General features: G+C 39.6%; 1 protein-coding gene across 1 annotated transcript in view; it reads left to right on the top strand.

Annotated features, from left to right (window-relative positions):
* The first annotated feature begins 2,584 nt into the window (after window positions 1–2,584).
* The window catches only part of STK32B (serine/threonine kinase 32B), a 171,702-nt gene continuing 154,023 nt past the window's right edge, over window positions 2,585–20,263 (top strand). The window contains exon 1 of the mRNA XM_074147465.1: window positions 2,585–2,660. Coding sequence (XP_074003566.1) covers window positions 2,585–2,660 — 76 coding nt within the window. The remainder of the gene's footprint in view (window positions 2,661–20,263) is intronic.

The raw sequence follows: 20,263 nt of genomic DNA, 5'->3' as shown, positions 1-20,263 counted from the left end.
ATAATCCATACAGGAGTCAAAAAGACGCGTCAGTCTAATAGGACTGACTAATTAATGAATAGAGACAACTCATCACTCTGTAAATTGTTGGAACTGTTTTGGTTCACGGTGGGCCTTGTCATATGAAATCATGAAAGACATCTCAGAAGACTCATTAAATGACTTTTGGTCTACATGAAGAGAGTCAGATGTAAAAAAGTAAAAGGGTAACTCTTGAAGACAGTGTTGAGTAATTTTTTATGAATTTGTATTTTCTGCAGGCAAAGCAATCCCAAATGGCTTCTGCTCATCCCACATCTGTATTCTATGGATGTCTTTCTTGTGTGTAAAATGATCAGTCTGGGAGTTCAGTGGCAAACTAGTTCTTCTTCCGACTATTTGGAAGGTCACTTTAAAATACTTTTGCATGAATTGAAGCAACTACATTAACATGATATAAGCCCTTAGCTCAGGTAGAAGGTAACTCTTATCAGCTGAAATGTGTTAAGTGCAGTCCTCCTTTGCTAATGCAAAAGGAAACGAATTCACATAAAGCACCATGTTGGATAACTGCTAGCTGAAAGCAATGATTTCTATATGCTATTGCTGTCTTCTGACTGAAACACAACCTCAGTAACATGATATTGTTTCTGCTTTTGACTGGATGACTAAATCTTTGAATGGGTGAGTAATAAACAAGAGAGTAACAAAGAGCAAGTGATGCTTTCCAGATTACATTTTAGATGAATAGTCACAGGTCAACATTTTGAAAGCTTCTCTACTTTGCAAATGCTTTCACATGTAAATAGTGGCAATCCAAATTATTTAAGTAAGGGATATCAGCAGATGATACAATCTGTCCATATCTACTTATGGAAAAACATCACTGTCTCTGAATTTATCAGCTCTCTGCATTTGTAGATGCTGCAAGCTCTGAGCTCCCAGCCACACAGCACAGTGTCTTAACTACTGCATTCAATTCTAATCACCCTTTCCCTGAAAGGTTACAGCAGGACTATATTGGGTTCAAAAACCAGTGATGCAGGTAACTAAGGCAGGTAAAAATCACAAGCAAAGAGACTGAAAGTTCTACTTTATGTAGAATTTGTTCTTGGGCTTTTCTAAACTCAGCTATACTGGAAGAATTGTGGTAGATATTACAGGAGAATGTTAGCCTTTCTGCCTGTATACACGAAAATACATATACCTTGGCTTCAGGCTCCTATTCGTTCTACTTCTTCTCCCTTTGTAACAGTGAAGAAGCCAAAAACAACACTTCTGTTTGATTTTTATTTAGTGGGTTTTCCCTACAGGAACTGCACAGACTTCGACTTGGGTACAATAATTCTGTTTCCCCTTTGAAGGAAGTTTCACAAGTAATTGTTTCTACCTCATCTCAAAAGTTGCTAACGGTAGCATTTTCAGAAGGGAGTGCGACAGCTATTTCTGTGTACAAATATGAATAGCAACTCTAGAAAGTCCTCGCTACTCACTGTGTATCAGGTGATTCATGACATACCTTAATTTTTCTGGTAGCTTTCCCTGACGCACTTTCACAGTGGAGTCATTTCCAGATACACACGGTGGTATATATATATGCATACACACACACACACCCGTATATATATTTACTACACACGCAGAAAGACAATCCCAAAGCTCCCCCCCTCCCTTCCGCCGGGCCCTCCCTCGGGACATCCCTGTCCCGACGGCAGATGGCGATATGGGGCCGGGATGGCTGCCCCGCCCCGCCCCGCTCCCCCCCCCGTCCCCTGTTCCGCCGGCCGAGGGCAGCCCTCCTCCCCGGGGATAGACCCCCGGGGGTCCTGTCTCCCAGCGCTCCAGGGTGGACCTAGCGGATAGAAAAAGGGCCGGGGGGAGGAATTTCTCTCTTTTCCTTCCTTTTCCCCTTCCTAAACTCGGTGAAGTTAGGTCAACTGGCCGCGTCCCTCCGCGCTGCCGGGGGCGAACCCCCGGTCGGTAGGCAACGCTCGACCCTAGGCAGCGCTCACACACACCCTCAACCCCTCGCCCGCCTCGGGTCCCGGGAGCCCTCGGCTGGCAGTGCCAGCCCGTTCCGCCGGGGTCCGGCCGGCTCCTCCGGGCGGCAGGAGCAGCTCCATCCCTTCCATCAGGCAGCGCCGCCGGGGCGGCGGGCAGCGCAGGGCGCGGGTGCCGGCCCCGCCGCCGGGGCAGGAGCGGGGGCTCCGCGCTCCCCAGCGGAGGTCTGGGAGGAGGAAAAGCGGAGGGGAGGAGGGGGGAAGGATCCGCGAGGATCCAGGTAGATCCAGCTTTTACCGCTTACCAAAAGCCACCAGCAGCAGCAGGACCTCCGCCTCCTCCCTCCCTCCTTCCATCCCTCCCTCTCTCCCTCCCTCCTCCCCTAACTCCCTCCTTCCCCTGCCCCTCCGCGAAGAGAGACGGACCAAGTCGGTGCGCGCCAGCCAGCCGCGATCTCTGCCCGGGCAGACGGATGGCTTTCATGTCGCAGGGTGACTGCTAGCCCTGCGGAGGCTCCCCCGGCCGGCCCGGGCTGGGGCTGGGGCTGGGGTTGGGGAGGCGGAGGTGCCTGCCGGCGGGCCCCGCGGGATGCTGGCGGCGGGGGATGCGGAGCCGGCCGCGGATTAAGATGGGGGGCAGCCACTCCCACCGGGCGCCCGTCTTCGACGAGAACGAGGACGGTGAGTGCGGAGCTGTCCGCGGTACTGCCGCCCGAGCACCGCGGGGTGAGGGACCCTCCGGCCGGTTGTCTGTCTGTCTGCCCGCCCGCCCCGGGGTCGGCTGTCTGTCTGCCCCAGGGTGGGCTGTCTGCCCCGGGGAAGGAGGAGGGGAAAGCCCGCCTTTGTTTTAGCCGTTCCACACCGACTGCGTGGGGATTCGCTTTTAGCCAAAGTCTGGCATGCCGTCGCTTAGGGTTTAAGCACATGGCAGGTAACTTCATCCACGCGTTTATGAATGGGCATCGTTTTGGAGACGGATGTCCACTTTTTCTTTGTTTTTTGTTTTCATTTGCAGTTGACTCTTTGCCCACCTGCCCATTTTAAATGGTGATGTCTCTCTCAGTTGGTATACTTCTTCCATCGCCTTTACTTTCTGAAACTTTTTTAAGCTTATTCTATTACTGTGAGATTTTCCTCCCTGCCTAGCTAGTATATCATAAGAAAGTGTATCTTGTAGAGTTTCTGGAAGGCAACAGAAAAGTTTGCATGAAATATGGTGTTTCTTCACTCTTCAGGCATTTCCCTGTCATTTTCATATGTAGACCATGTTTAACTGGAATTATGTGACTGCATTTCAATTACAATCATTTTGGCTTTTGAAGCAAAGAGAACATTGCACTCTTAGGAAGCAGATATTTGTATATTATCACCAGAAGTATTTTTAATGTTACTTATGGGATAGATGTTGTTGCCTATCTGGACGACTGATGCTTAATTTTGAGTCTATTCCTTTCCCAGTAGTTCCCAATTTTATTAGGAGGTGATTGCATCTCAATAGACTATCACATTGTTTTGGCTTTCTGAGCCTCATAATAAATCAAAAACATGTATGCTCCTCCCTATGTGTTCAGGACACATGGAGATATTGTATTGTTTTGCTAACAGGGAGGAAATATATTAAATGCACGTAAAGTGCTTAAAAGAATGAATACACATTTACTTGCATTTGAGACACAATTATCATTCCTTATTCCTTGACAAAGCTTGAAGAAGTATTTGATGAGGTTTGGTTTACAAGACTCCATTGTTTGTGTGGAGAATGGGACAGATTGTTTAGTATTTGTGTGTTCTGGTTCAACAGCTGTGATTTTCTTGTACTAATATAAAATTTCAGTCATTTACCACAGGTCATGCTATGTAAACAAGTGACAGAGAAAGAACTCTCCCACACCTCACCCTGAGGTGAAATATTGATCATGCACAAACAGTCTTGTAAACCTTGAGATAACTCACCAAGAAATACCCAAGAGTGAAAGCACAGAGTTAATCTTCTCTAGACACCCTAAGGTAAAAAAATAGCCATGCCTTTGTCTTTGTAAGACTTTTGATTGGGCTCTCTTGACTTCACACTTTCTATGAATTATTACCGCTTTTTTTCTTTTTCCATGAGACAAGGCTATGGTCATGTTTTGAAGAAAATGAACAAAGTTCCATAGTAAATTACTGCAGAGAAGACTTCGTGCCACTTAGTTCTTTTTCCCTCAGGAAAACATTTCTGTAATGCAGCCATTATTAATACCTGATTAAAAAAAAAAAAAAAGTGCAGCACGTAAAGTGTTTATGGATTCCTATTAGGTCATTATTTAATCTTTGCCTGATTTTATTTTGTTTTGTTGTTTTTTCCCCATTATGAATGTTCCTAACATCATCTCTTTTTTCCTCTTAAGATGTTATGCTTAGCGCAACCATATAGCTCAGAAGAGTCTATTGCTTTTGAAACAATAATCTATTTCCTATACTACTTACAAATTACTCTTCAGGAGGGCATTTTCCCAAGTACCTAAATAACATAGGAAAATATCTCCTCTTTGAAAAATGTATCTTACAAGCTTTCATCCAAAATCAAGCTGTATTTCATATTCCCACTAGTAGCTACAAGAGTCGCTGTTTTCCACAATACTGGACCCAACATGAAATTAAAAAAAAAAAAAAAAAGCAAAAGAGAAAGTATAGCAAGAGAAAGTAGACTTGTTTCTTGGGATGGTATAATTTTGCTCAAGAATGACAATGCTCATCAATTCAAAGAGAACTGGAATAAATGAGTCTGTGTATGAATATGTAGGCATAGTAGAATCTAAGCCATTTAGTGTATTGTGTGTAATGTCGCAGCTGCCTCTTAAAATGAGAAAAACGAGCAGAAAAAAGTATTGCCATTTTATGTTTGTACATGTTAATGATGGATGTAGAATAAAACACAAATTTTGGAAGAAGAGATTTAAAACCATTTATTGTCACTTTGTAAATCATAGAAAAAGTTACTTCTTCAGTGTACCACTTAACAAAGAAATATATGGAAATAGTATGTGAAGAGCACCCAGGTATTGCCTGACAAGTCTATAGAGTATCTGCTGTAGAGTTACAATTCATGCTTTCTGTCTAATGAGAATAGATGTTAACCCACTGAGTAGATCTAAACACTGTAAGTTGTATGCAGACCCCCCCTCCCCGCCATGCTTAGGATAATAAAAAATGATCCAGCCAGAAGGCTGGACTGCATGCTGTAAATCCCCAGTTATCACCGACAGCATAACACATCATTATCATGCACTGATCTTTTTAAAGGCCAGAATACATACAATTTTTAAACTGGCTATATTTTTTCTCTCTGTTCTATTTTTGTTAGAAGGATCTTCCAGAACTTCCCTCTTTGAGTGGTTAGAAACATCTGTTTTCCTGATTAAATGATTCTTAACCTATTTATAAGATTTATGCTCATTTCAACTTTTTTTGTTAAACAGCTCTACACCCTCCATGATGACTCCAGTGCAGTGATAGACAACAAAAATGTCCCCTCTCACTCTTTGTTTTGTAAGAAGACCTCTTCTAGTTTTTTCTTATTTCGACTATTTTTTCATCCCCATGCATTTGAACTTGTCTTGGTTGCACACAGATAACCCAAACTATACACAGAATTGCAGGTGAGTTTTTACCAGGACCTTGTGCTGGAAACGATACCTCCTGATGTCTACTGGAAATAACTTTCCTGGTACAGCCTATAACTACCTATGCTCTTTTCGCGGACGTGTCATGTGGATAGTTCAGTCACCCTGTGGTGAGTTAGCCTACCAGTGCCCTGTTCAGTAATTTCCACTGATGAGCTCCAATGTACAGCAGAAATTTTTGGTGTTCCTGTCTACATGACGTTGCATTTTGCATGATTGAATTTTGGCCCATTTCTATTATTCATATTCTGAAAGATGATCCCCCACTTCTTTCCTTGTGATGCTCTGATTCTCCACTACTTTACCAACGTTTTTTATCATCACCACTCTCATCAGCTCCATGCCAGTTATAAAGTCCACTGAATATTTTGTGTAAATATTCATCTAGATCATTTCCAGACTTCATCTTCTTTGCTGTTGACCCCTATCAGCCTCATAATTCCCATTTCAAAATAACATTTTTTCCTGTGTAACCCACCTTGCATTTTGCCAGTTAATCCTCACCTTGTTCAGCTTTCCCTACGCTTTCTTATATATCACTTCACTGAAACGGAGAAAAATGAAATCTAAGCCAACTCTACCATCTACGAAATAAGTTTCTCATCAAGGAAACATATCTGGTTACTCTTCCACAAACAACTTGTGGTAAACCCATGCTGTTTTAATCTCATTTTTTCTTCTTAGCCTAGGTTAAACCGCAACAACAGCTAGGAAAATCTGGTGAACAGAGCCCCTTGTTTGTCTAGAGCTTATACTCTGGCTAAAGATGCTCAATCAAAAAATATGTTTTATTTCTTGGTTTTTACTGCTGTATAGGTTGGATAGACAACTAGGTCTAGTGTAACATCATCATTACCTCTAATCAAAGCTAGATACTGTAATGGTGTGGAATGATAATATTTTTTCAGACATTTAGAAAGTGTTTTCAAGCTAGATATTACACTAATTGTGTAGTCAATTCAGCACTCAGGTAAAAGGAAAACATTCATTTTGGTTAATATTGCTGAAGCAAAGGAATGTTGACTCTCTTTACCTTGAATATTTCCTATTCTGATAACAACTATCCTCTCCTGAATAAGTGTATGCAGTATTAATATCAGGAGAGCAAAGAGTACATCTTTTCTCATGTTTGGCTCTTCAGAAACAACAGTAATTTCACAAGGATGGCAATAGAAGGCTGAGAGGAATAGTCACCATTGGTAAATATTATTTGCAAATTCTCAGTAAATATCATAAGTAACAAATATGTTAGTAATAGCCTGGTGACTGTAAAGAGTTTCCTTCTTGCTGTGTTTGCTTGATCATGCTCTGTCAAAACTTTAATTATATTAAACAGCTGAAAGTGAAGTAGTAGAAAAGAGTCATTTAGAAAAGAGCTGACTCAGGAGAGAGATTACTACTACCAAATAGTAATAACATATTTGCCTGTATTGTGGTGGAAGATAGATACTGAGGAAAGGACAAGAAACAAAAGTGTTAGAGGCTAGATGTTGGTCCTGTGAACTGATATGGCAGTTGTATTCAATTATTTGCGGCTTAAAAAGTAATTTTTGCTACAGTTACTTTTAGAAACAAGTGCAATGAACTTTTTAAGAGCTTGTTTTTATTTTTATAGTATGTGACTTCACATTTAGAGAAAATATGTATTTCCGAAGAAGCTTTCATTGAGTACCTTGAAGCTATAGAGCTTGAGCACCCCTCTGCAGAAGTCGGTGTGACATGCTGTGTCTCAGTCTTGTATGAGGAAAATGAGGCTTATTGGTTTATTTCGACATGGCCAGTCCTTGATTCACTGTAGTGCCTATCGATCTACTTAAATTCAAGCAAGTGCTGAATCCCACTGCTGTGCCTGAGTCATAAGGCTTTATTCTGCTGTAGTGTCATAACTACAGAGCTCAATGGAAATCTTATGTACATCCTCCAGAATTAAACTTTAAATTCTAAGTTGTAATTTAAATTGATTTCTACCTCTCCTCTACCTCTTTTCATTTAATCCTTCAGACTAAATGAAAAATTTTAAATTGTTGGTGAGTTGCAGAAAAAGTCATTATTAAATGACCAGCTGCTGAAAATCCGATCTTGTACTACCAGCATGAAAAATAGATACAGATCCTAACAAAAATGCCTGCAATTAATATGGATTCAGGTAGCTAAATTTAGCTAAACGGCTGAGTTTATATAAAGTGCAGTGGAAGCTGAAGATCTATAAAAGTGACAGAGGAAAAAATGACACACGAGGGTTTCACTTGGAACGAATTTAAAGCAATGGTTAAAGGAAAAAATGAGTCAGATCCAAAATAGAGTATGGAGTGTCCAGTTATTGTCAGTGATATGATAGTGCTCATCAGCCTGCCGTCACCAGGCTGTTACGGATCATGTCTGAGGCAGCTCGAATCACAAGCTCGAATCACGAGCCTAATAACATACTCCTTTTCAAACTAATTGTTCCATAAAATATAGCCCTACAGAACAGCTAAATAAAGGGTTTAGTATCTAAATACTTTTTTGTTAGTGAAAATAACAAATATAGGATGGGATCAGTGTTTCTTCTGGATTTTTGGTTTGTTCATGCAATTTCTATGGTGGGTTACATAGCATTTTACTTTTTCCTTTGCAAAAATGAATATTCTGTTTCCCTTTTAGAGATGGATTGGGTAGAAACACCAACCACACTGATTTAAAAATGCTTAAGACAGTTCTGCATAAAAAAAATGGATAAAAACATGGCTAATGAAGGCATTATTTTATGCTGGATATCAAGGGTTTAGATAAATAATACCCAGACCATTGGGTTTTTATTTTTGTATTATGACCATGTTGAATTATATACAATTTTATTTTCCATTTTTTGAACCTTAGACATGAAGTCATCATTATGTGTAGTGCAATACATTTCAGAAACCTTAATGCTAGTGTCTGTACAAACACAGAACAAAATAGTGATCAGCGTGAAACTTGAAATTACAGCATGGTATGAGACAGTAGGAGAATATAGTCAGAAAGGAGAACACAGAAGAACAATATGATAATTCCAGGCAGTCACAGAGGTACCAACTGCCAAACAGTTGTCAAGAGTTTGCATCGTATGTGGCAAAGGAGGGTCAGAAGGAACATCATGGCATTTCAACCACCATCAGCCATTATCTTCCCGACTCAGTCTTCTTAAAGCTTTGGTACAATATATACAAATAATGTGGACTTCTTCAGACGCTAAATGATAGTTATAGGTGAAATTTAATACCAGATCATGGGTTTCCCTTCTCTACAGGGAACTCTGAAGAAAAGGAGGATGAATCTGGCACTTCCATCATAGCTTCTTGCTCCCTAAAAGGAATTGCATCTCTGATCCCCTGTTTGATTGCCCTAAAAATATTGTCCAAATCTGGTTTACTTCACACTGTCAGGATTGGAACCAAGCAACAGCTTTCTTTCAAGGGACAGCTAAAGTATTTACCAATTGTATCTTACTTTACCATCATCCAGATTCAACAAAATCTCTGCCAGCAATGGCTTAAAATGGGTCAGACGAATTTTCAAGATCATTCCTAAACATAATTTCTACAATTCCAAGATTTAATTTTCTGCAATGGCAGAAACTTCCTTATCAGGACCTGTGTCTTAAGCAAAGACATCAGATAAGCCTTTGCTGCTGTTTTTGTAGCCTTTCAGAATTTACACAAGTGGTTGGCATGACACCAACTCTAAGAGTGTTAAGGAATTTCTTGGTGGCTTGTTATCTAGGAAGTGTAAGAGCTCAGGAGAGGTAACATTTCACCCATGTCTCTATGTGTGTTATGTAGTATGCCTGGATGTCAAGATAGGCTTTTTGGGTAACTAAGTATAAAAAATTCAAAGCTAACCAAGCAAACATCAAACAAGATAAAATTAGAGACTCCTACCCAAGATCAGGGAAAACTCTGAATGTGAAATAAACTGTGAGAAAACAAGATTATAGTCTGCAACTCAACACCATACCATTGCTTTTGCAATCCCTCCTTTAAAAATTCATAAATTGTCTCCTATCCCTTCCCACAGATGTTTCTTGCAGTGAAAAGGTAAGGCTCTACTCCTTCAGCTGTGCTGCTGGGCTTTCTGTGCCAAAAGAGTAGGCTTTCAGAGGGCTGGGTTCTGCAGGACTGGAGAAGCTAAATGTTGGAAGCATTCTGAAGCACACCGAAAAGCAAATGCTTAATTTCCACATGGACAAAAGATGTTCAAATGTACAGAGATGTTAAACTGACTCTGCTCCTCAATACTGGCTTTACTTCCAGTAGAGTTCAAAAGATCATTCTTTCACTTCTGTCAGGGAGGCTGGTTGCACTCACTCCCCTCTGACACCTTACCATAGAACAACAAAGAACAGGTCTATATCTCCTCACATTGTGCTCCCAGGTGACATCCACTGGGTCACTGATAGCATCTGGCATGGAGGTGAAAGAATTCCTTGATGTGGATGTGTGGATGTGGGTTACAAAGCCAGCAGTAATGTGGGAATGCAGTTTTTTGTGAACCTTGAGTACGGTGCTGTCCAGTGAATGGAGAAAGTTCAGCCTCAGAAATGTTGCACCTGGCTGAATTAGAAAATGACTGAGAAAATCTTTGGAAGAAAAAATATTAAGGAATTATGATTTTGCTCATAGATGGTCAAAGAAAGTAGGTCCTATCGTACCAGAACTGTCTTCACAGTCTCTTCTGAATGTAGGCATAAGAATAAGGAAGGCACGGGTTTTGCTGGCCAAGCACAAGACTTTTTTCTAGCTTCCTCATTAAACAGCAAGGCTGGGGAAGCAGAAACCTTCCTGGTGCTAAACCTACTGGGCGGTGACACCTGAGACCAAGCACTGAGGTGTGGAAAAGAGGAAAAGACTGTCAAATTAATTTTGGATGTTTCAAGGTATTTTGACTTAGCTGGAGTGAGCTCATGCTGAGATGGTGGGAAGGCTGTGGTAGAGAAAAGGTTGCTACTGATGTCAGTGAATACAAAGCAAAAATTTCTGAGAGGATATTCAAATGAAAAGGACAACTTCAAGTTCAGCCTGGTAGTGGAGCTCCACAGTATCCTATCATGGTAAACATGTGAGGGGAAGGGACAAAAGGTAGGGGACTTCTCCACCAAATTTAGCAGGAGAGGCAAGGACTTCCTGGAGGGGGAAGAGCAGCAGCAGCAAGCCGTGTGCACATCAGGGGACCTGATGTCTCTTGAGCACAATTCTGCCTATTTTCATGAACTAGTTAAAATTATTACTTTAAACTACATTACTCACTGCCTAATGCAAGCCTATGTTGAGCTGTTGCTGAATTTGCTGTTGTATATATACACTGTGAGCTTCCCTGCAACAGGAAAAAGTAAAAGATTATTATTCTCTGCAAAGATCAAAAACTTGTGCTAGCCATAAATGTTGTTTTCTTAACTAAATCATATTCTGAGTTTCCTTGGATTCAATCACAATTTGGCATGAATAACAAATCGAGGGTGTTTGCAGAAACTGAACAGTTGTCTTGATTTTTTTCTCCTTTGGTTAAAGAACAAAGCTGGTTTACTCTCTGGAGTTCAGTCTCTAATACAACTGTTTTGAAGACTAACACTGGCTTTTATTTGTCTGCGTTTGATCCCAGGAAACTGCTTCCGTTATCAGAAATGCCTGTTCATATCACACAGTACCTGCCAATGAGCACCGGTGCAGCCCCAAGATGCCTACACCTCCTCAGTACAAAAGAAGGTTGACTGTTAATCAGGATCCAGAACTGATTCTCTTAATACAATATTTCATGGGACATCCTTTGACTTCATTTTAAACTCTTAGGAATTAACATTATACTGTATAAATGATACATCATATGTATACAGTATATTATACTGTACACTTCAAGTTCTTACTCTTCAAGATCTTGTAGTAGATGGGCTTTTATTGTAATTCCTCTATGCAAAGTGGTTTTTTTTTGATAGGTACCAGTACTGTATCTTTATAAAACACAAATTTCTGATTGATGAAAAGATGAAAGAACAAAGGCATTTGTTGCTTCACTTGGTGAGTTCTACCAGGCTTTCCCTTTCAGATTCCTCACTTACCGGAATCTGACAAATATAATGAAAGTGTAGCATGTGACTGTTTTCAGATTGTCCTCAGGAAAATCTTAGTGTCATATATTGGCCTATTCTCTTAGGCAGTCAGCATTCACCTGAAGTGTCCAGCAACAAGGGACTCTACGAGTAGAGGTGTACTTTTATATCACAGAAGTGGGGACCTTCTTCTTTTTGTTCCTCCATAAGTTATTTTCCACTCCAATAACCAGAAGACTTGTTTACACGGTAATTGTCTCTCACTTGACCAGTCTGACCTCATCTTTAGCTTCCCTAATTTCCCCATTGACTCTTATCAACTTTTGTATTTTCATAAGTAAATGAAACAGTCTGAACGGACAGGGTTAGATTTGTAAGGCAATTGGACAGTTTTGTTTTTAACCACTGGAAATTTGAACTGGGTAAAAATTGTTTATAAAAGTCTGATATCCTTTCTTAAACTATTGCCTCTGTTCTAGAGGCTGTCAACATGCTGTATTTTCTGAGCTGGCACTCTTTGTCTGTCAGGAAACATAGCAGTATGCAACCAAGGAAAGTTTACTGGAGATTTGGTCCTTAGGGACATGGTTTAGTGTTAGGTTTATGGTTGGACTCGATGATTTTTAAAGGTCTTTTCCACCCTAAATGATTCTATGAGTGTATGATTTCAATTTATTTCACTTGTATTCAGTCCATCAGGGTTCATTTTTCAGTTTTGCATATGAATAGGTTCTGCTATAACCAATGGACGACACTTTCTATCTATAATAAATCTTTTTCTCCTACACTTCTTTTCTATGATCTCTGTCACAGGTCTTGACACAAAAGTACCAAATTCTATAATACTTTTATACTTAGAAATGTTGTATGCTATTTTCTGGCATGGTAATTAACTGCAACGTAGACACATAAGTTACTTTCATTCATTCTATAATTAAGACAAAGGCATTTTCCTTTAAATTGAAAGGACCCTTCTTAGAAAACATTACTAGAGTTGGTGGCAGCCTAATATACAGGTTTGTAAGGCTTTAATGATAACTAAAAGTAGCTGATAAATCTGAAATTTATTTCCTAAATTTCATATCCCCATAAATATTTTCTTCATAATATCATATCATAATATAAAAGTCTGTCTTTTATATTTCATTAATCCTTTTCTATCTTTTTCTATTTTAAAAATGTTTGTTTTGGATATATTAACCAAATCTACCCTGCAGTTTTTTTATCTTACTCAATTGAAATATGAATGAAATATGTGCTTTTTAGCCTCCTACTTCTATCTGGCAACATTTTCTTGCTTTTGAGTTTATTTCCACTTTCTTTGTCATTTTCTCTCTTTCTTTGTTTTTTTAAAAAATTATTTTAATTCCAGTTCTTTAAAGTTCAGAAACTTCTGGGTAAATTCTATAGCTGGTGTACTTTTCTGCCCTGTCATTTTTAGTTTGGTTTGATAGTCAATGAAATAGAGCACTGGCTTTGTCATTGTAAGGCTAACATTGTTCTGTATAAGGAAGGTTTGTATTAAGGAAGACAAGTATACCTCAAGGCAATATGCTGCAATGGACAAAAAATATTTTCCTTCTTTTTCCTACTTTTGCAGTGATAAGGGAACACCTGCTGTTCCTTATTTAAGCTCTAAGAATGCAAACTGAGTTAATCCTTCCAGTAATTATTATTTCCTTGTGATATTGTTCTGCCTCCCTTGCTGAGCTATGAAAACTGTTCTTAGCCACCCTGTTAAAACAGAGATGCAATATCATCACAAAATCATCATTAGCCTCCTGAGTGACCTTCACACCTTTCTGAAACCATCCTATGCTTCTCCTCTGGATTGTTTTCACATTATGTTATAAAGATTGTTTTTATGCCCTTTGGGGTTAGGTTTACACAAATCTTTGTCCAAGCTGTAAAGCCTGCAAACTCTTTTAGGTCAATACCACGTCTCACTGTGGTCTACTACACAGAGCTTGAAGTTAAAGAACAAAAGCTAATCAAAGTATCCTTTCTGAGAGGTAGGAAAAAGTCATTTTTATATATATATATGTATAAACATTATTTTTATATATATGTATGTGTATGTCCAGCTTCGTATTTGACTGTTTTAGCCTATGAAAACTCCAGAAATAGCTACACACTCTTATGTGCAGGGCATTGCTATAAAACAAAGTTAGGCTTTCTGAGATCGGTTTGGATATAATGGGAGGAACATACTAGCCAAAGTCTTTTGCAGCTTTGTGAGGTTCCTCTCCGCCCAGCCTTGGCATGTGATTTTTCAGCAATATGACAATTATGCCATTATTTCCAACTCTTTTCCAGCCCAGTGACATGTCTTTGAGATCTTTTGCTTAAGTTTTAAAGCTAAAGTGTTAAACTAGATTTTTTTATGGTGCAAATAATAATAACAGATAAGAATACCTTAGAAAGAGAAATACATTTTTAGTCTGAAATTCTCCACAAAAATCTCAGTGTTGAAAAAACTTTTTTGTGGGATCTATTGATCTTCCGTTAAACAAAAATGCCACCACCAAGTGCTCTGAGATTTTGCTATAAAAGAGAACTCTTCCTGGTGATCCAAACTTTCAGCAGCGCAATCCTTGTTCTTTTGCAGTTAGGGAGCTCTCTACTGATGAAGGGGAGAAGAGAGCAGAGAGAATGCCTTCCCGGGCAGTTGTAAATATTGGCTGTGGGAGGCAGGATGTGCAAGTGGAGTTTGTCTGGTGGCTAGGCAAATTCTAGCTGTTGCTAGGATCGCATCTTCTCTCTGAATGGCTTTTTCACAAGGCTTTTCCGAGAGTGAGGAGAGGTTATATCTGCTGTTTAGAAAAGATTAAGTAATATTTGACAGTGAAGAGATACCATGTTTTCAGTGGTTTCAGGCACTTATACTGAGTGCTGCCCTGACTTCAGACCTTTGGTTCTACTGAGCCAGGAGTCATCAGTCTATCTCACAGGTATCAGAGAGAGCACAGGGATGGATTTTAAATGCATTAATAGAAGGCGACCCTTTCAGTGTAGTTGCTGCACCTTACAGAGAAAAGATGTTCTTGTGGCATTCAGATTTCTCATTGTTTCTAGTGAGATGCAGAGAACTTTGAATGCTTCTCTGAGCATACAAATGCTAAAGAGTAGATACAGGATCAGCTTTCAGCCTCCCAACCTTCCTCTGCTAGGTAGATCATATACATCTTTTAATCCACAGACATATATGGAACAAAGACATCCTGACGTTTCAAGTGAAGGGATATCCTGGATGTTGCAAAGAACCTCTTGCAGTGCTACATTCTAATTTGGAAAAGAAAAATGCAGCCCAGTAGACCACCCAGGAAAGACTGCTGACTGTTTCTTCTAGTCTTTGGTGATATTAAGTTTATTTCCAGTCCTTTTTCCACCTGTACTTGTTGATTAACATAACAAAAAAATAATAATAAAAAAGGATAGACCTGGTGGTGGGAAATAAACCTTTTTTTTTTTTTTTTTTTCTATTTTGAAGGTTTTCCATCCTGTACTGTAAAGAAACCAAGGCTGTTTAATATTCTGTTCATAAACAGCCAGAGGAAACTCTGATCTACTGATTTTCCATTTCATCCTAGTTAGGAAAATAATACAGAAACATATTTTTAGAGAATAGTTCTCTCTCTTTCTCTATATATATACACTGAAACTTTTATACGTACTTTACTCTCATCAAAACAAACCCAGTGTATGTAGTAGGGAACTCTAGAACTGAATCACCAATATTCATTGTTTTCATCTAACATCTATAAATAGACTTATTTGAGATACTATTTCTGTGATTATACAGAATTGGTATAAGCACATTTAATACCACCAAATGTTTCAGGCATTAAGACTAACAAACCTTCTGCTACATTGAGCAATTATATCCTCTGCAGTTCACTATTTGTTTGTGCTTTGCAGCTAATAACTTCTGTTGTTAAAATTAGAAGTTATGTTTTTTCCATTAATATCTGTCAGCTATGCAACTCCTACACCAAATGAATCTTTCTATTTATCCCTGTTGTGTGGTGATACAAGGTAAATCTTTATAAATTGAGTTGTGGCTTAGAGACTCTACTGACCTTCTGCTGTTAATGCCAACTGCCAGCCATAACCTGGGAACTGTGGCTGGTCTGAAGCCCTCCTCCTCCTCCCCTCAGTCATGTCTGTGCCAGCTGATGTGAAAGCCTAGGGATGGAGATGAGGTGAATTTGATTTGTTTTGTGAGTGTATCTATGTTTGCTTTGCTTTATATCTTCCATGTTTCACTCATAATCTCAGCGGTGACTACATAAGACAAAAGCCCTGATTTCCTTATTCGTATTTACTGTGTTCAGCAATTCACAGTCCTATCAGCTTTGGTGTAATTGCTTGCGGTGTGTAAATAAGCATACTTTTATCAGGCTGAAACTGTCTTTACTTCATCACTGGAAGAATTTCCCAGAGGTAAGTAGCGTAGTGATCAGAGAACAAGTCATCAGCTCTAAGTTAAAAAAGAACTTCTGCAGTTAGGTGGCCGTTGTGTGTACAACAGTCAATCCATCTCTTTCAGTCTCAGTACCAAACTACCAATTCCATCATTAAATATTTATCTGTAAACCTTGAGATGAAGAAATGTGTTACACTGAAATTCTGCAAGTTCTTTATGAAATATAGCTGTCCTATCAGGTTTTTTTTTCTCCCGTTTCTATACACCCTGAAGGAAAACAGTCACAAAAAAGTGAAGTACCAAAATAGAAAGGTGTTTTAATGTTAACTAATAACTCAGGATATTGCTTCAACTGAAGTTGGGAAAAATCAGTCATGTTGGATCAACAAAAGTTTGGTTTTGAACATGTAGGTAAAAAAACCCTTGGGAGACCTGCTTTTAGTCCAAAATAGCAGAAAAAATGAAGTGATTCTTATGAAATTAAATTATTCACACACCGAAATAGTGAGGATTCTAGCTAGAATCAAAAAGCAGTCCCTTTTTGGCTCCGTATAACTAAAAAAATCAAAACAGTAACACTAAGCTCAGGTCAGTCCCTCTGGAACCTCGTAGGTTTGAATTTGAGGTTTCATCCCTAAAATTGATTTTATTTTTTTTAGAAGTATAACTTAGTTTAAAAAATTTATGAGACCTATGAGTAAGATGCAACTTGAGTGCTGAAGTACACAGTGAAATTCATTTAATTGTGGAGAATGGATAACTATGGGTGGGCTAATGGATGGAGTTAATGGGGGAGGTCAGCTCTCTTAAAAGTAAGTTGTTCCTTTTATTTAAACAGTCGATGGAAATCTGTCTAGTGTAAGAGGCATCTAGCTTCTGCTTGACTTTGAGGTGCTTATTTGTGACCAGGCAGTAATGGAATATTTGACATTTTCTTTAGCTCTTCTGTACTGGAGTGCTGGCACTTAAATGTACTTGCTCTATGTGCTGCTAATTTAATTAAACACTGCCTTTTTCCATAATGAGAGGCAGCTTTTCCTCTTTCCAGTCCCCATTCTACCCTCAGCTGCCACTGTGAAACCTTACTTCCTGCAGCTGGATCCCTCTGCTGTATGTCCCAGGCTGTAGCTCTGGAAATGCCACTGTGGGAGCAGGCAGGGTGCAGCTGCCCTCTCCCCAGGCCAGGTAAGCTGAGCAGGTCAGTGACAGTAAATCAAGGAACTCTTGGGGTCAGCCAAGAGTCCAGACGGTTTGTTGAAGTGCATGGCCAGGCACAGACATATCTGCAATCTAGCTGTGGTGAGGACTGACCTGATGTGCAGCTCAGCCGAGTCATGAGGAGCCTTGTGGGGACCTGCCATGGCTTTGCTGAGCTGCACTTCAAGGCTCTTTCTCGTTTCACAGCAATCTGATCCAGGTCTGAGCTGCAATGGGGCTCCTGAGGCCATGGGCAGCATGGTGGTGGTGGGTGAGGGGAAGCTGGTCATGGCCAGCAAGACCAGTTAGTGCCCTCAGAGCCCTGAGAGATACAGGTTGTTTTTTACATTGATATTTGTGAGGAATATTTGATGAGGAAGAGCCATGTAACACAAATGCCTGGACATTTTCAGAAATTATCTTCAAATGTTTTTGAACTTCTTGCAATTTCGATACTATTTTCAAATCCCAAAGGATAAACCAGACCGGGACAGCCATATTTATAACCCACAGGTTTTCTTTCTTCTTCTGAAGGGTTTTTCCTGGGGGAACATCGCTGCTATCAAACTGATGAGCTTTAAGGCAAAGGAAAAACAAGCCTAAGGCTCTGCACTTCAGGCACACTTCTGCTGCACGTTAGAACTGGCATTCATTTGAAGCCCACGGGTTTGGCTAGATTTAAAAACACTAAATGGGATGCAAACCCGATTGAAATATGAATCTTTCTGACCCTTTTGGTGTCCTTATTTGCCCCCAGTAGTTCATTTGTAGTTGTGGGTAAAAATAGAAGAGATAATTCTTCCAGATCCAATTTTGGAGACAGAATCCTCATCTCCTGGGACCTGAACTTAGAAGAGAAAGAGGAGAACAACTCATACTTTCTCTAGGTGTTTGGGTAAAATCCTATTCACATGGCTCCCTAGCCTCCCATTAGCATAGCACCAAGACTAATTTTCTGAAATCCTGCTCTGCAAGAACAGTGTTCTAGGAGCCACTGCTCAAAGGAGCCCAAAGCAAAGAGGTTTCTTAACTTCCCCCTTACATGTTTGGCATTATAGAGGCCTCCATGTGGATAAGATTGACTGATGCCTCACTGAGGATTTTGTTGGTAACTTCATTTAAAGAATTTTCCTTCACCTGGGGATCACTCTGGTAAATTTATTGTAGGAGAAAACAGTTCAGTCCACTGAAATTTGACATTTTATTCCCATAGCAACTTCCCCCAGAGAGCCTTCCAGTTCATTTATTAATGAGGTTATTCTCATAGTAACTCTGAGGCAGGTGAGTATTCCCACTTTCTAGCTGAAAAAGATGCTTCATAGTCTATTATGTGTTTCCAGATCTCACAGGGAAGCCTATTACAGTTAAAGTGGAATTTAGACTTTCTGTATTTTAGCAATACGTTTTCTCAAGGAGTATCTTTTCTGTTGGACACACCTGTCAACCTGTTTCTCCTTGCAATAGATTTCAGAGATTCTTTTTGTCAGCTAATTCATAAGTAAGCAACATGGTCAGTCAGAAACTCTCTCAACAAAAGGGGGCTATGTTTTACCACTTATGAAAGGTTGTAAAAACATTTTACTTTTGAGCAGGTCCTGAAACTTTTCTCCTTAGTTTCAATGTCAAGTTTTCCCTTCAAAAGAGCTATGAATGGCGTGGAGACTCACAAAGGCTTCCCTGCTATTCACTGGCTGTGATAAGGTCTAGTACAACAATTCAATTGTTCCTTGACGACTTCTGATGTTGCTACTAAGTTAATAGCTTTTCTGAACCAAATCTCTGTCCTGTCGCAAAACAAAACTGTTTTCATAGCAGCAAAAAGGAATCTTTAATTAAAACTTCACTGATCTTAAAAAAAAATTAATTGACTTGTGAGTTATAACAGTAAAATTTTATACATTACTGCTTTATAATAGGATACATGGATGAGTGACTAAGATGATATCAGAAGTTCCAATTACTTTCCACCAAAACAACTTAGTCTATGCAAAAGAAACCTTTCTACTAAAAAATAAGTTACCTGAATGCTATATGCTAACAGAATGTAAATACAGCTAAATTAGTTGCAAAGACCTTCTGTTTTGGTAAACTAACCTATGGTTATGCTGAAGATTTGACACTGTCTAAATAAATCCTAATCATTTTCCTGTGGCAATGAGGTCAGGGTTATTGATTTAAGTCAGTTGCATTATTACCCAATGCACCAAACCTAATAATAATTTAATAATTTCAGTTCTTCATGTCACATAGCTTCAGTGCCAGTCTAACTGGAGAGAGATCATGTGGCCAGTCACAATTAATCCTGTGCACGAGAAGTGGACATCTCTACAATGCTGATGTGTAACTGTTTCTACCACCTAAGCTTTTCTGGCTTGTGTGGTTATCCAGGCTCTGGCCATTGACAGACACCAATGATGGATATTTAACAAATGTGAGAATTTTTACAACATTTCAGTCCATCCAGAGGAACATCTGAATTCTGATGATATTTTTCATAGCACTGAGTTATGCACCAATATGTTAAAGCCCTGGCGGGTAGTTATAGAGTTATAGGCTTTTTATTTGCTGCTTGTTGAAAAATGGTAGTCAATTTAGCAGTACAAATTCCTTTCACTTTTCTGTTAAATGTAAAAGCGAAAGCCCCTGTATTTGAAGTCCAATTATCTTTTTAGCTTAATGTATGGGTGATTAACCAGTCATCATAACAGAAGACTAATGAGATGCTAAGAAGGGCTGCTTTAAAATAATGTTGCTGAAGGTTTACACTAACCTGACTCACACAAACAAAGACCATCTAGACCATCAAGAGCCTCAAGACCACCATCAGCACTCAAATTCTTGCTCTCCTTCTATGGTACCACATTATTATTTCAGACAGCTCAGAGCAGTGCCCACTGCCATGGGCATGGAAGTATCGTTAGAAGAACGTCTTGTCTGT

This window comes from Numenius arquata, chromosome 5, assembly GCF_964106895.1.
Source record: "Numenius arquata chromosome 5, bNumArq3.hap1.1, whole genome shotgun sequence".
In the NCBI taxonomy this organism is placed as follows: domain Eukaryota; kingdom Metazoa; phylum Chordata; class Aves; order Charadriiformes; family Scolopacidae; genus Numenius; species Numenius arquata.
This window is presented reverse-complemented; position numbering and strand designations above follow the sequence as displayed.